This window comes from Elgaria multicarinata, chromosome 2, assembly GCF_023053635.1.
Source record: "Elgaria multicarinata webbii isolate HBS135686 ecotype San Diego chromosome 2, rElgMul1.1.pri, whole genome shotgun sequence".
In the NCBI taxonomy this organism is placed as follows: domain Eukaryota; kingdom Metazoa; phylum Chordata; class Lepidosauria; order Squamata; family Anguidae; genus Elgaria; species Elgaria multicarinata.
The window spans coordinates 28631251-28648592 of record NC_086172.1 but is presented as its reverse complement, the minus strand read 5'-3'; the positions used below and the strand labels follow the sequence as shown (position 1 = coordinate 28648592).

General features: G+C 38.6%; 2 protein-coding genes across 2 annotated transcripts in view; both read right to left on the bottom strand.

Annotated features, from left to right (window-relative positions):
* Positions 1–1008: 1008 nt before the first annotated feature.
* On the bottom strand, positions 1009–4406 carry C2H2orf66 (chromosome 2 C2orf66 homolog). The gene is made up of 3 exons (XM_063118574.1): positions 4381–4406; positions 2454–2628; positions 1009–1191 (listed from the first exon to the last, which is right to left on the bottom strand). The coding sequence occupies exons 2-3, from the start codon at positions 2574–2576 to the stop codon at positions 1009–1011; spliced, it is 306 nt and encodes a 101-aa protein (XP_062974644.1). The 5' UTR covers positions 2577–2628; positions 4381–4406.
* Positions 4407–14324: 9918 nt separating this feature from the next.
* Positions 14325–17342, bottom strand: part of PGAP1 (post-GPI attachment to proteins inositol deacylase 1) — a 42305-nt gene continuing 39287 nt past the window's right edge. Inside the window, exons 26-27 of the mRNA XM_063116219.1 lie at positions 16936–17040; positions 14325–14938 (exon numbers count right to left, since the gene is read on the bottom strand). Of these exons, the coding sequence (XP_062972289.1) occupies positions 14800–14938; positions 16936–17040 (244 nt within the window). The 3' untranslated portion in view covers positions 14325–14799. The remainder of the gene's footprint in view (positions 14939–16935; positions 17041–17342) is intronic.

Genomic DNA, 17342 nt, shown 5'->3' with positions numbered 1-17342 from the left:
CCTATATGTTGTTGGCAGGATGTGTAGCAATGTCCAGGGCCACTGGGAAACATGGGAAGTTACAATGTAACTATATTTACCATGGCCCCAGTGCCCCAGGATGCTACTGTGCATGCTTATGGCAAAATCTAGGACAGAAGTCCACAACTGTTTTCGACCACAACCATTTGGGAATTTGAGAAAATGCTGTGAGCACCATTACAAAATGGCTCCCACGGAGGATATGGCTGGTCATATAAAGGCTGTTATGGGGGCCTGGTTAGTACAAAAGTGAGCTAAAGAGGTGGGGGGGGGGTTGAGAGAGAAATATATTGAGGCCAGAGGCTGGGAGGGAGGGAGAAATAGCAAGGTAAAAGGGTAGAGGGGAGAGAAAGAACAAAGATAGAAAAGGAGGTGGGGAAAAGACGGCCCTGACATTTCCCAAGATTTTTATTTTAAAACATCTTTTGGAAAGGGCAGGGAGTGGAAGGTTTTGTGGGTATCACTGGAAGCCCCTGCAGACACTGCATTGGGTGCCTCTGTTCTTGGACATAAATCCAGAGGCCCCACTACCATGGACCCTCACCTCAGCAAGGTTGGGAAAGTGAAGCAGACGATGACATGCACCCAATGACAACATTACAAGTGCAATAGTGTGGATTCAGCATTTGCCAGGTTTTAAACTGATTTGACTTAGTACACCCATGGAATTCCTTCCAGATTAATTTGTTTCAAATCAAATAAAGGTGAAGGTCCACCCACTACTAGTAATATCAAGCATCAATACTAATACAAAAATTACTAGTGCAAAAAAAAATTGGTTAAACAAATTCTATTACTTGTTTGCATATATATCGAGAGAGAGAGAGTTATTTTAAATGCACCACATAGGTAAATTAATCTATCATGGATCTGAGAATTATCTAAATTCAAATGAAGAATTTCATTAATTTTAATAGCCTGTTATGTGGGGGACTATGGGGAAAGAGTCAGGAAGAGGGTCTCTCTCATTTACCTTGATCAACATTTTCATCCTTTAAGATAATTTGTAAAAGAGTTTTTCTTCTCTTCATTATCTACAAATGCAGAAGCGACAGGATCCGAGTAGAAAGTGATTGGTTGTAGTTTATCATTGTTCACTGAGAAAGTATTTGGAAACTTTTTGAGATCAAACCTTCTCCCAGAAAAATAAGCCTTGAGGGTTCTGAAAAACTGGATGAAAATTCACATTTCAGAAGGACAAAGCAAGAATCTCCAACACATATTTTGAAAGATGTAGTTCCCACCTAATTTTGAAGGCTCAATGTAGTTTGACAGTAATGTTTCCGTACTTCAGGGGCTCACAACCTAAGGGGCAGTTTCACAAATTACAAATGTTGCAGTAAATGTTGGTGTCATAAAAGTATAAAGTTTGTGGGGTTAAGAAATATGTGTATATCCATATATAAACACCAATGAACACATCCTCTAGGAGATCTGAGCCAGTCACGTTTCCCAGACATATTTACATGAGTATTTAAAGAAGCATGTGCACATACCTTGCTTCAATATTTCATACATTTGCTGAAGCAAACACGGATGTTTCCAGCAGCAATCATCAACTGGAGCTGCCCAAACATGCTAACTTTCCCACTCACTTCTCGCTATAATGGAACTACCACATTTCTGACAATGTAAGTAATCGTACAATCCTAACTATAGGTAAATCCTCATTTCAAATACTTCTTGATCACAAAGGCCTATTACTCTTTAACTTTTATTGTTCAATTTTTGTAAAGTATACACACATGCAGAAAAGGACTTCAGTCATAACACTATAACACAATCTTAATAAGCTGGGTTCAGATTCAACACCCCAACATCCTATCAATAGTCCTGTAATGTTTATAAACATTCAGAAATTTGACCCATTCCTTCAGAGAAATCAAGCACCTTTACTCTATGCTGAACAAAGCAAATAAAAGCAAGCAAACACTGGCAAAAATATGGATTTCAATACTTCTCAAATATTAGATAGCCAGGCATCAACTGGAGGTGTAACTTTTTGAAGCCACTTTTTGATATTAATAGTGAAGCCAACAGTAAAATCTTAGTTCCAATCAATACAGAAATAATAATGCTTCAAATGGCATCTTACTCAAAATGGCCACTCCCATGCTTACTTCAGAATGGAGAACTACTTAAGGAAATAACTACTAGCACTTAATATGCTGTGAGATAATTTGAATTCACCTTCCAGACTTTAGCAACTGATTGCAAATAGGACACCTGTCATAGTTTATCAACTGAAATATGAACCTACCAGATCCTAAACATTTCTAGACATATCTGTCTGCAACATTGATGTAGTTATGCTTTGAGATGCTACACTGGTGCAGATGAACTGAAAAATGGTCCGACACTTAGGTAAGTGTTAATTTTGATTTGGTGCTTATGCACATGAGCAGCACAGAAAGTTTCAAAGTTTTCCTTACCAGATCCCTGTTTCTGGGGTTGTCCAGAGGTTTCCATGTCTCCTCAGGCCTTAATGGAGATCCCTGCCCCAAAGTGCTTACAATCAGTGCAGTGCATTGAACCAAGATCAACAGCTTCCACATGGTAGAAAGGCTGGCAGGCTGTATATGGAGCAATGGACCAGAACTCCCTCTTCTTAAAGGATCAGAATAAACTTTAATTAATTACACAAAACAGGTGCATGAATCACTTTAATTGTTTTCAAACTATCATAAATCCCAGAGGCTGCTTCAACGGTAGAGTTAATATTTAAACAAAACAACCCTACTCCTATGTTCAGGAGTTCTTAGTGTTAGTCTTCCAAAATAAATAAATACCCCAATAATATTTTCCTTCAGAAAGAAAACTAAAAATACTTTCCAACACTCTACAAGCACAAATGCTATCATACAAAAACAAAGCTTACCAGTAATTTTGGCTTTGGCTTCTCACCGCTTAGCTGCCTAGTAATCTGCAATGACACGGATCACTCTACTTATAGAGCTCTAGTGAGAACTAACAGTCAGTGATTGACAGTGACGTTAGCTGGTGATTTCAAAAGGCAGTAATAACTCCATTTCTGTCTTTAACCACCTTTCCTTCTCATCCAAGGTGCTTTTTTAGCAGCAACCGGTCCAATGTAATGCAACACTTACTCCTCATCAACCATTACCACCAAATCAAAAATCTCTTACAGAATGGAGTGGGACATTTTCGGTTTTTTACCCTTGAGAAAGGTAGAGGTTGAAATAAAATATCATGCTAAATATAGGAGCATAAATTTGAGCACATTAAAATCCCATTGGTTTCAAATGGGAAAATGAAGCACCCACTGAAAGCTAGGGCTGCATGTTCCCGTCACTGGAGTGACTGGCACCCCCATAATGTTTCTACTTGTAGCCATAATGTTTAGCAGTCCTCAATGGTGAGTTGCTGCCATGTTGGACAATTGTGAAAGTGGATCCCATGTTGCAAGTTGGGAGTCCAAGGTGGGTCTCGGATCTAGACCAGTTGAAGTCCACGGCTCTAAGCCATGGTTAGGCTGCTAATCCTTTTGCAGCAAATAGTGAACATGTTTTAAACCACGTTATGTAGTCACCATGGATAGGAATGGTTCACACAACACATTAAGCCATAATGTTTAGTTTGAAATTCTTAACCACTGGCTTCGTGTGCCATCTGAACAGGTCAATGAGTGACCAAACCAATTAAGAAGTGAGCTTTCCTTCCATGTCTTTTGTTCTGTAATGCTGGGATCTCCAACATAGTCTTTCCTGATTTTTAAGTTTTTTTAAAAAAAAAATATTTAAACAATTTTTATTTTATTAAAACTAGGAGGCTGGCATGTTGCAAAACAAAGTGGTGCTCTCCAGTGTCATCTCAGTTTGGGTTCAAAAGACCCCCACTGTGTGTTAGATACTACTTGGGCAAGTTATTTTTCTTTTAGTGCCTTCTGAGAAATGAGTTTTTCATAACTGACCATGTCCACCATGGCAGCTGTTTTATGAATGGGCAAGCCTCCATCACAACCTTTTTGTGAGAATGCCCATGTCACACTCAAAATTACAAATGTGCCCACAGACCCATAAAGGTTGGGGACCCCTATGTAATGGCCTCTGTAGTTACAGCTAAATATGACTGGGGTGGGAGGACACTTGCCATAGGAATGGTGATACTGTCCATGGCCGTAACAAACAGCTCATATCTTACACTCTGCAGTGAAATTAGAGAATTAAAAGCTCTTTACTTTGGCTGGATCATGCCCAGTGTTTGGATACAAGATTTTGAGGACTGTCTGCATTTCTAGTTGAACCATTTCAAAATATGGTAATGATACCGGGAAAGTATATAATTGCAAGTTTTATTCAGAGATCTGATTGAAAGTGCTGAGGCACAGCAAGATGTGACCTGCTTGTGGTTGACAAGAAAATGGCGGGCACCCATCCTTGGTTTTTGATTACATTCATTAAACATCAGCTGGGGGTGAGAATGAGTGTAGGGTGGTAGTGTAATTTTTCTATTTATTTGATTCTACTTGAGGAAGTGGTGTGGTTTCCATGCCACAATCTTCTCTTGGGCACTATGACTTGATCATGAGCAGACTATGGTGAAGCCTTATGCTTAGCCTTAGGGTTAGACAAAAAGAAGGTCCTAGTCCCAGCTGCTATCTATTCTAGCTGGGTGGGCCCTAACTCTCATCATAGAATCATAGAATAGTAGAGTTGGAAGGGGCCTATAAGGCCATCGAGCCCGGCCACCTGCTTAATACAGGAATCCACCTTAAAGCATCTCTGATAGATGGCTGTCCAGCTCCATTTTGAAGGCCTCTAGGGTGGGAGAGCCCACTATCTCCCTAGGTAATTGGTTCCATTGTCATTACTGCTCTAACAGTCAGGAAGTTTTTCCTGATGTCCAGCCGGAATCTGGCTTCCTGTAACTTGAGCCTGTTATTCCATGTCCTGCACTCTGGGATGATCAAGAAGAGATCCTGGTCCTCCTCTGTGTGACAATCTTTCAAGTATTTGAAGGGTATTAGCATGTCTCCCCTCAATCTTCTCTCGTCCAGGCTAAACATGCCCAGTTTGTTCAGTCTCTCCTCATAGGGCTTTGTTTCCAGACCCCTGATCATCTTCGTTTTCCTCCTCTGAACAAGCTCCAGCTTTTCTGCATCTTTCTTGAAGTGTGGTGCGCAGAACTGGATGCAACACTCAAGATGAGGCCTAACCAGTGTGGAATAGAGAGGAATTAGTACCTTTTGCAATTTGGAAGCTACGCTTATATTAATGCAGCCCAAAATAGCATTGCTTTTTTTTCAGCCACATCACACTGTGGGCTCATATTCAGCTTGTGATCTACAACAATTCCAAGTTCCTTCTCGCTTGTAGTATTGCTGAGCCAAGTATCCCTCATCTTGTAATCCTCTCATAAGGAAACTGATCACAGGATTCTATTTATAAATACATCTTAAAAGCATACAATTCCTGATCTAATGATCTGAGCATGTTGCCTGCCTGCTACAATTATTGTTTTATCGTTTTAAGATGTATTGACTTGATCTCCAAAACATTTGGGGTTTTTCAAACCCTGATCTTAAGAATATTTATAAACAAACTTAAAGTTAGTCCAGAGTCCCTTTTCCTTTTTTTTTTTTTTAAGTAGATTGGACCATGAATAAAGGCTCATATTATGCACAGCAGCTAATATAGTTTAGCCACTTTTACAACTATTAAATCATCATCATGGTTATTGAACTATGTATGAGCAGCCTTACATTTGGGCTCAAAAACTAGAATTATTTAAATGGTTAAAAAAAGGACCCACCCTTACAGTGTAACAAATATAAATATAGAATGAAACACATAATAGTACAATTATACTTAATTAAACCAGAAGTACATGCTTTGTTGGAGAGTGCTAATTTACCAAATGCTTTTCTAGCTATATATCAGAAGTGGTGCTTCTACTAAATTTAGATGTAGAATGTCATTTCAAAAAACAAAATTAATTTTAATGGCCAGTAATTTTCTACACAAGGAAACTGTACCCTTTTTAAAAAAAAGAAAACCTAGTCAACCAACAGAACTAAGTAGGACACCTCATAGAAAAATTCAAATGACAGAACCTAACAAAAAATAAATAAATCATCAAGTCATAGAATCATAGAATAGTAGAGTTGGAAGGGGCCTATAAGGCCATCAAGTACAACCCCCTGTTCAGTGCAGGAATCCACCCTAAAGCATACCTGACAGATGGTTATCCAGTTGCCTCTTGAATGTCTCTAGTGTGGGAGAGCCCACAACCTCCCTAGGTAACTGGTTCCATTGTCGTACTGCTCTAACAGGAAGTTTTTCCTGATGTCCAGCTGGAATCTGGCTTCCTGTAACTTGAGCCCATTATTCCATGTCCTGCACTCTGGGATGATTGAGAAGAGATCCTGGCCCTCCTCTGTGTGAACACCTTTCAAGTATTTGAAGAGTGCTATCATGTTTCCCATCAATCTTCTCTTCTCCGGGCTAAACATACCCAGTTGTTTCAGTCTCTCTTCATAGGGCTTTGTTTCCAGACCCCTGATCATCCCAGTTGCCCTCCCATTTGAGGTGGTGTGTGGGAGACAAAAGGAAGTAAAGGTTTTTGGTCTCCTTTCTCCATTGCTAGTTGTGCCATTTTCCCTCTGGATTGCCTTTGGTCAAGCATTTGTCCACATAAAAGGGCAAGATCCCAGAAAGACCTGGCAGCACATGTTTAATTTTCCAAGCTAACAATGCTCATTCATCTTTCCTATTTTTTAAATAGTACTTTGATGGAGCACATTTATGTTGAAGTAACACAAAAGCATCAAACAACCCATCGGTGTGATGTTTTCAGAGCTAGGTACGTCTTATTAATGTTTATAAGCCACCTGATTTGAGACCAAATCTAAGAAGCATATAACTTTGAGGAGTGCAAACAGGAACACCGTGAACACACTTCTTTCCTTTTCATTGGTTTTATTTCAATACACAAAATAACACATATTAGAATTGAAAATAGAAGTACAGAAAAATGCTCCAACATAAAATACCTGAGCAAAGACTGAAGGCAAAAATGTTTACCATTACACCCAGAAGCATTTGAGCAAAGTAGAAATACAGGTAACAATATTCATAGGCAACAACGTATGATCAGTTGAAGTGGCACTTTTCAGAAATTATGCTAATTTGATTTGAAATGTATGAAGATACAGAACAAATAATACACTAAAATTTGTAACTTAATATGTTGTACAAAATACTGGAAATTTCATCACATCTTAAGTTGATAGTTTAAAAATGTACTCTCAACATATATCCCTTTATGAAACACACGAAAAGTTAGATTCACTCTTAGTTCATTTTGTAATGTAAAAGTAATGAAACTTAAAGAAAACCAAGATGTCCTAAATTTCAAATGCCATGTTGCACAGCAAGATCAACTGAAGTTCTCTCCCCCACACAACCCATTTCACTTCTACCATGTTAAGTGGAAGAAGCCAACATTTTAAAAAGGAAAAGATCAACTCGTGTCTTTATTATCAACAGGGCTTTCCTCTCCCCCACCTCCAATACCCTCCAAAGGCTGTTCCTGGGGGGTTGAGGGATTCCCCGGAATCCTTTAGGATATGGTGTGAGGGGTTACAGTAGAAAGAATAAGCAAAAATGGGAGGCCACCTTGGATCTTGTACAAGGTACCTCTGCTTGTACATGACCACCTTTGCATCCAAACCAAAGATTATCTTGATTTACTAGAAAAATAACATCAGAAGATTTAAAAAAAAACACTCAACCCTAAATAATACCTCAGTGCTTTGAGAACATCCCTTCCAGAAGTTTTTCCCAGTTTTACTGGATATTCCACTAAATAGCTATACATCTTTATTCATTCAGATATCTGAAATAGGAGAATCAAGTGGAATAATGTACAATTTGGCAAAAGAACGAATTTATTCCACTTCCAATTTATTCTCCTTAGATCGGACACAGCTTCAGTGAGAACCCATTAGTAGAAATTATTTTTAGGAAGTGATGCCCTTGAAACATTTTAAGTGATTTTTTAAAAAACACATTAGTTCTCTTTATACAAAAACAGTAAGCCCGATATTTTAAATAACCATTGGCAACTAATAGATGTCAACACAAATACATGTAAAAGTTCAGGAACAATTGCAATAAGAGGTTTGAAAAATACACCTCAATGCTTACTAAAAAAAACGACTGTAAACAAGATTTATTTTTATCCGTTAATTAATAATAATTAAATGCAGTATTTGACAATGATTCTGTTAATTATGTGCCACAGTTTGTGCAATAATGGTTCAGAAAGTTGTGTGTTTTAATCCAGAGACCTGTGCATTTTTAGATATGTACACAGATCTCCTGCATATCTCATTTGGTAGGAGGGAAAATTTGCCCTGGGATTTTTTTAAAAAATTAAGGGCAAGATATAAATGAAAATACATATAGAAATAAATAAGTAAAATAGTACATGCTGAGAACTATGGGTGTAGATTGGATTCCTCCACTGAAATTACTGGAGGATGGTATGTTAATTCCATATGTGCACTGAAACACCTGTACACACAACTGCGATGAATCAGGGTGAAGGGGTGTATATTTAGAAGCTGATATTCCATATTTTGTTTAGAAATGGTCACAAACTAGAATCTTAAATATCCTGTTGGTTAAAAATCCACTGTAAATTTTTAAAAATTTGAAGTCCTTTCTTGTTGCCAAACTACTGCATAATTCATACCTTAAGTTTTAAAATGAACTTGCACAATACAGTCTAACACTATATAGCCATTTACAAGTTGCAAATGCAGAATATATTAGTTTAAGGCACACACTTTTCCCTTCATGACTGAAAAAGTGGTCATGTCACAGAGGGGATTTCAGCTATTTTCATATTTAGACTTGCACTCTAATATGTATGTCACCCTTAAGTTTAGAATGTTATACAGTACTCATATACATTTCATTTCTGAAACTCCACACTGAAGTGACTTGAGTGGAGCTAGGTTCCACCCACCCACCCCAAAAAGTAAACGATTTCTTCATACAGTAAGATTAAGCAGCTTCATGAGTATTCCCAATTTGAAACAAACACAGGAGACTTTCCTGGTCATTTGGGGAAAATATAGAACATTAAAGGAAGTGTTCTGAATAAAGCTGTTACCCTTGTTGCACCCTCCCCTATTTCTCAAAGTCCCAGGGACTTTGAGTCCCAAGAACACGAAATCTACTTCTGCTCTTGGCAGACCACCACAGGTGGCTGGTGAGCCAGGTTTGACTTGACTCAGTCCAACAAAAAGCCACATAAGCAAGCAATTAAACCATTTATGTTAGGAGTGGGCAATTTGTGGCCCTTCAGACACTGAACTACAGCTCCTATCATCCCTGACCAGCGGGGTCTGATGAGAATTGAGGTCCAACAGCATCTGGAGGGCTACAGGCTCTTTACCCTGATCTATGTGATTACAGGATATGAAGGACTATAGCTTACTTTTATTATATAGAGGGAATTTGCAGAATTGGGCCTAAATATTGATATTTAGCCTTGTGATTTGCTTAAATATAAAAATTTCCAACTCAGTTTGCAGGAACCATGGCACCCAGCAAGGGAGCTTCTTTAGGTGTGCCCAAGGTCTTACACACACATTGCTGTCACCGTTTTGACTTCCTTGCCCTTTCAGTAACCTCCCTGGTCTGCAAACGTTCCAAGATTTTGGAACCAGTGTGCCGTGCCAAGAGCGGCACCGGATGCACAGGATTGCGACTCATAGTAACTTATTGTCCTGGGGCTCTAAGGGAAAACTTCAGCATTTGCTTTTATGTGAATTACATAAATTACATAAATAGGAAGTACTACAATTTAACTGTTTTGCAAATTGGCTGAACTAACATTCCACCACTGTTTAAACAAGGAAATTCATAAGATTTTCTATAGCCTCGAATAAGACAGGGACCATCTTTCTTATGTAGATTGTATTGAGTGCCAAGAAATTAAGGCTTCATTTCCCCCACCACTTCCAAAGCATAGATTTGTTGTTCAAAGATAGTTCATTGGCACCAAGAATTTATCCAGAGGTAAATTAACAGTTGCAAATAGCTTCATCAAATTGCATGGATTTCCAAGATAATAAAAAATTTAATCATTCTAATAGAGAGCACTACATGGTGTAAGATCTAGCTATACTGTTTGTTTTCTAAAAAGGGATGCAAAAGTCTAATACTAAAATAGAACAAGTGTATCTCACATTAAACATGAATTACAAAATGAACCTTAAGGGCTTTAGGCTACTTAGTGGCTAACAGTTCTCAGTTTGTTCATAATATATTGGTGCAAGAAACAGCAGCATTATTGCACAAACAGTACAAAGCACATACTTAACATTTTTATTAAGAGCTGAGGTTTATGAAATGGTTACTTTTATCACCTCTTTCATAAATGAGACTGAGGTTCAAGTGTACAAACAAGTCATCCTTTTACTGAAAGTTATTTCATCACCAGATAAAGCTTTCTATACATTTTGAAATTTGTTCACAGGCACTAGATCAGAATTTGATCAAAACATTAAGGATACATCTAGCATTTCTTAGTAGGGGGTAATAAATTAAACTAGTCTGCTGGCAAAGCAATGTTCCAAATCTTGCCTGATCCAAGAATCAAGGTTAGGTTTCACATGTATACCTAGGCCAAGATCCAAAGAGCTACTTTGGGCATAGTGAAGGACGTGGGCATGTCTCCTTTGCACAGCAAGCCTCCAAAAGTTGCTTTCCAAAGTCCTCTCAGTATCAAGAGTAGTTTGCCATGCAGTATGGTGGATGGAGGCTGCTGTCAGGGAAACACTTTGACACATGGGACTAGGTGTACAATTCTATGGATCACAGTCCTATGCTCCCCAGTTAACCTTTCCAAGGGCTCCAACCACTTTTAACAGTTCAAAGGGGAAATAAAGGGAAATGGTGCATTGGCACCATTTCTTCTTTAAGTAGTTCTTATTCTTAATCTCGAAAGTTCTTTTTGAACCTAGAGATGTATAAAGATCAGTTTGAACGTTTTGGAAAAAGCATTTTTTCTAAGGTGAATTAAGGTGAAATTGGGTGTACGCATGCTGCTTTGGATTCAGCTCAAAATTAATGTTTTCATTTACATAGAATATCCTGTAACAAAACCTTTATATTCTACTTTACAGAAATGCTTAACTTGCAGCGCAATCCTATACGAGTCTACTCAGGCCTGGCTAGTCAAATGTGAGCTTATGGAGTGTGTGTTGGGGAGAGATAGTAAGGCTAGAGAATAAGAGGGAGGGGGACATAGCAAGGCAAAGGGATAGAAGGTAGCAAAAGAGCGAGGCTAGGGAGCGAAAAAAAGGCTGCCCCCACATTTTCCAAGATTTTTTTTTTATTTTTTTTATTTTGAAGCGTATAGGGAGTAGAAAACTTCATAAGCATGGCTGGAGGAATCTGTAGGTGCCATGGCACTGTATTGGGGAACTCTGCTCTATTGAATTTAGCCTTAGGCACACTTGCCTGAGACGAAGCCCCATTACCCCCCTTCCCAAGCAGACACTGATAGGATAGAATTGGAGCTACTTCTGAGTATACTTGGGTAGGATTGCACTGTTAACTGTTTGTTTTCAATTTATGAAGGACTGTAATTTTAGATAAAAACACAAAAGGAGGGAAGGGGATCAAAAGTGCAAAAAAGCAAAGGCTTTGGAGATCCAAAGTATAAAAGCACCCTCCAAAATACATACAGGAGCTAGAACTATAAATGCATAACCAGGTACAAAAATACATAGAAAAGATAATAAAAGTACTATATCACAACTATGTACAATTCACACAGCATGTATGATGATGTTAACTCAATGAGAACTTGATGCGAGTCCAATTAATTTACCCGTTTCACACATGAACTTATTTGTGAGTGTAGATATAGCATAATGTTTCATACCATGTGACAATTAATACAGAAAGGGTGTTGACTTCCTAGTAATCTGTTAGTAATTAAACAAAGTACTGTATTAGAGGCTTTTCAAATTGGATCCACAATTCCAATCCTCAGTCTGAATAGCAATTGAGTGGTGGGGAGGGGGGGGGCAGAAAGCAAGAGGCTGCCACTGGCATAAGCTAAACAATTCCCCTTTATGACTTAGTTATGAAGAGCATGTGCGGCTCCCTGACTTGGCTCAATCAGACTGGAGCAGAAGAAGCTTCACACCTTCCCCAATTGCAGAACAGTTAAAAGTCGTGAAACGAAACCAGGTATAATTCAGAATCAAGCAGCTCTTGGGCTCGCCAGCATCCTTTAAAAGGAGAAGCTGTCATCCGCATCGTGATCAGAAGCAGCACACTTCCAAGTAGCTGTGGCAAGGCATGACCTTGAAGTACACCCTTAGTAACTGCTTGACAATGACACATTTGGCAAGTGCCATTTCTGGTGATGTGGCATTCTGACAGGACAAAAAACATCTCTGCCAAATTTCTCCCTAGCATACAGTTATTAAGAGGTACAGGAACATTCTTCAAGGTCAGACTGTATTAAATAAGACCTCTGCATGGTTTGTGGCATCTCCTTACATTGCCAGCTACTGGGGAGGATCCCAGCACAGCAATCAGGAGGAACTCCTTGCAAAAGCTGTAAATAATCCAGCTAGCAGTACACGGGCATACACAGAGCTCAGTTGTTATCCTATACACAGTTTTAGTACCATATAACTGGTTGAAAATTAGATCTCAGAATTGAGAGTAGATAGGTAAGTCCTTTGGGCATACTACGAGAAGCAAGGACATATTCTTAGTAGGATGTCATGACCAGAAGCTGCTCAATTTGTGTCTGAATTATACCTGGCTTTACATTTATAGGATAAAAAATATGCAAAGATACTGAGACCATTCAACTAGCTTAACTGTAAAGTAGGAGTGAGCAAATTTGGGTGGTCTAGGGACAAATTTTCAACCCTCGGACCTCCCTCCCGCAGGACGTACTCCTGCCACTGTGTGCTGATTGAAGGAAACAAGCTAAATTTAGTTTTTCTAAGGCTCCATGGTGGTTTGCCACTTAATTTTGGCAACAAACTGCTATCCTTTTCCCCCCTGGCAGCTGCAGAGGGGAGCACAGAAGAGATGGGGGTGGGGACGCTGGTGGCCCATGTGCTGCGTTCTACCCATCCTTCTCTTGAGTGTTTAATTTAAAATACTGATTCTAGTTATAATAATGGTTCAGACTCAGCTTTAACAACTAAGCTTGTTAGCAAGCTTGCAGTAAGTGTTTTATACTTAAGAAAACCTTTCAAGTAAATTGGAGAAAATTGAATGACCTAATACACAGAAGCCAGAAACAACTGAGGCACTTCAGGCAGGAATGATACAAACTTCACAAAGGCAGGACAAAATACGTACTGTAACTTGGTTCAGAGAAATGGCTCTCTTACCAGATTGCAATAGGAGGAGGAAGTGAGCCATCGTGTAAGATCAGAGCTTAGGTATCAAGGCAATGAAAGCAGTAGAAATTAGTAAGACATATATACATAGGTAGGTCAACCAGCTATACTTGGATTTGATTGGCTACATTTACAAAATGATGGCCTATTTTTAAGGTGATGGTGGAACACAAGAGGAGCAACATTTGCCTTTGGATATAACTCCCTGTACAATCCATTTCGGGTACCAGAGAATGTGTTGCTGCTTTATAGATGTTTATATATGATCAGTATTTGCCACTCAGATTATCTGATGGCAGATTCTTTTGAAACATCTTTGTACACAGAGATAAGTACTTGATTTCTTAATGTATACTTTTTTAAATCAATCCATATACTGCTGAAACATTAACAATTCATGTGGAAGGGCATAGTCCTGCCCTTACCTGATTTCTGAGGGACCCCCTGGATATTTAAATGTCTTCTGCAGCTAGGCGTGCCTTACTGAAATCTTTACCTTCAATAGTTGTGCAAATGTATATTTTGGTCTTGAACATATGCAGATATTGGAAAGCTTGTGTCAGTATTTTATTCCTAAACACAGTTATTGCCAAAGTAAACTTGGGCAGCTATTTAATGTGAATTGCTACATGTTTCAGTGTATACTAGTTTGAATATCTCTATATAGAAACAGTAACCAGAGAATCTGCCCTGAGTTTCAGATTTTGCAGTTTAACAGTACAAAAAGCATACAGGACTGTTGCTGGTATACTTACTAAATTATGTCACATTGAATATATACTGATGTACTGAGACACCTTCAATTATTTCAACAATTTGCAGGTTGTGATACAGCTTTGGATTTATCACCAATACTTTAGCAGCAACTGCATTAATAGCTTAGAATAGACCCAAAGACAGTCAAAGTTATGAGAGCCGCCTATAAATAGGGTAAGAATTTTAGATTGTCTTATTATTGGCTATTCAATTTTATAACAGTTTGCTTTCAGTCATTTGTTAACTGCACTCACTGTGCTTTAGAACACGAAGAGCATATGGGATATATCAATTCAAAATTGTTTTTAAAAAACTGCTTTAATAACCAAGGAAATCAAGCAGTAGTGTCTGTTTGATAAGAACTGTGTGCCTACTGAATTAGAAATGTCTACAACTATTTAAAAAAGCATAGTAAGGTACAAAACACTACATTTTCCATTTTTTCCATCACTACCACACATTTCTCATTTTGTTTACCCAACATTGTTCTCACTTCTGCCACTGACACCAAATGAATTTCATGTAATTACCATGTTGGTCTAGGTCATCCTTTGTTCAAACTTCCACACCTCTTGATGGCGGGCTGAATATTTTGATAATCAATTGTTTTACACAATGCAGCATAATGCATGAAGGAAAAAAGGAGCAATTATGAAGTATGGTATTCGGTATAAATGCATTGGTGCAAAAGCCACAACAGCAACAGAACAAGGAAGTGGAAGAAGCACTGCGATCTTCAAGAGTTTACTATGGGGAGAAGAAAAAAAGACAACATAGTTCTGCTATTACTAAAGCCTTAAGATGTATGGCATACACACTACAGATATTCTTGGGAGGACACTGGGTAATATCCAATGTTAGCCCTACATAGAGTAGGCTCAGTGAAATGAACGAGACTAAAGTTAATCACAACTAAATTAAGTCACATTTATTTCAATGGGTCTACTCTACATAGGGCTAATGTTGCATACAACCCACTACTGAATATTTTGCATAAGCGACTTACTCTGTAGAACAATATTCAATATTTTGTGTGTTTTCTTTGTGTGTTTTTAGTCTTCTTTTGTATTGTGTGTTTGTTAGTTTGTTGTGAAAATAATAAAAATAAAGAAAAAAGAACAATATTCTTGAATAGACTAATTGTGGGAAACTGGAATTGCACTTCCTCAACTTTTGGCAGTCATCACCCAAACCTTTGCCTGACAATTGGTCTTACATATGTTAGGCTCTATGCATGGACGCCTCAATCTATACATGTCATGTAGGCCTGGAGATGAAGCATTCACAGCATTCATACAAATGTTTATATGAGAGTTGTCAGGTAACAGTATTCCAACATGATTACAAGAGATTTGAAGAATTCAGGCACCAACACAATGTTAAATACAAATGGCACGCTGCCCTTGATCTGAATTATGGAACTGGTTTTTCACACCAAAACAATGTTTTTGCTGGCAGTGGGAAAGCACATTTGATACAATGGAAGTTTACATTGCAAGATGTAGTTGAAAAGCCACACAATTGCTCCAGTAGTAAGAGTGAACTGAATTACCTATTTCTACAACGTATGGTGTTTTTAATCAGCCACAGCGTTATACAATACTATAGTGTTCAGCTTCAAAAACAATGCACTTTAGGAGATGAAACTTGAGTCTGAACATAAGAACATAAAAAGAGCCATGCTGGATCAGACCAAGGGTCATGTAGTCCAGCACTCTGTTTACACAGTGGTCAACCAGGGACCCACAAACAACACGGTGCAAGAGCACCCTCCCACCCATGTTCTCCAGCATCTAGTGTATATAGGCTAACTGCCTCGGATACTGGAGGTAGCACATAGCCATCAAGACTAGTAGCCATTGATAGTCTTCCCCTCCAGGAATTTATCCACCCCCCTTTTAAAGCCATCCAAATTGGTGGCCATCACCACATCTTGTGGTAGTGAATTCCATAGTTTAACTATGCACTGTGTGAAGAAGTACTTCCTTTTATCTGTCATGAATCTCCCACCAATCAGCTTCATGGCATGACCCTGGGTTCTAGTATTATGAGAGAGGAAAATGTCTTCGTATCCACATTCTCCACACCAGGCATAATTCTGTACACTTCTATCAGTTCTCCCCTTAGCCTCCTTTTCCCCCCAAGCTAAACAATCCCAGCTGTTGTAACCTTCCCTCACAGGGGAGATACTCCAGTCCCTTGATCATTTTAGTTGCCCTTTTCTGCATTTTTTCCAGCTCTAGAATATCTTTTTTTAGGTGTGATGACCAGAATTGTACACGGTATTCTAAGTGTTCTGAAACTTCTGCGTAATGCGTCCTTGGGAGAGATGAAATTTGCATCCAGTTCATCCAGCATCCAGGTCATGACCTAAAGCTCACTCTACAACTGAACTACACTAGACCACACTTGCATCATAAATCACATTTAAGCCAAAACTACTGGATCGGAACCAAAGCTCCAGGAGGCTGGAGTGAGCCCAGTCTCGAAAATCTACTCTAGAGGGTTGCACCTCCAGAACAGTGCAGAAGTTTATTGACTTCAGGGGGAAATCAGAGAAAATCATCTCCCTCCATTTCTATTTCTGGATGTTTTTGCTGGATCCAAGCACCTGAAGGATCTCAATTTGTGGGAGAACACTGTTGGATGTAACTCACTGAATAATACAGATTAAGAAAAATAGCACAACATGAAACGGCCTTCAGACACTACAACTGTACAAAGAAGATAATGTACTAAAGTACCTTGATTTAACTTTTGTGGTACATGTATTCATGAGTATCCCCAAAATGGCTATGAGGAAAAGAGCAACAAATCTACATGGATCAGGATCAAGTCTGATATGGTACCTATTGAAAAAGAGAGAAGCGTACAGGGGTTTTGTAATCAACTATGCTCACTTGGAAAGTTACTTTTAATATCTTATAGCAACCATAGATTACTGTAGGTAAATTAAAATAGGCGGCTGAGAATACACCAGTATCTGATCATGCAAACGAAAGAAGATTTGGGGGCAAGAGCAGGAATAAGAATAGGGAATACTACACAGTGCAATAAACGTTAATGGTCGAGATGCCACCCTAATTCCACAGTGAAATATCTTTCAGAATAAAGAACTACTTACAGAAACTGGTGTTTTATTATCTACACA

Excerpts from the sequence above, each read along its gene's own strand:
- C2H2orf66 (XM_063118574.1), bottom strand. The coding sequence starts at position 2,576 with ATGTGGAAGCTGTTGATCTTGGTTCAATGCACTGCACTGATTGTAAGC. Across the intron at positions 1,192-2,453 it reads ACCCCAGAAACAGGGATCTG|TTTTTCAGAACCCTCAAGGC; the intron begins GTAAGGAAAACT and ends ATTTTCATCCAG.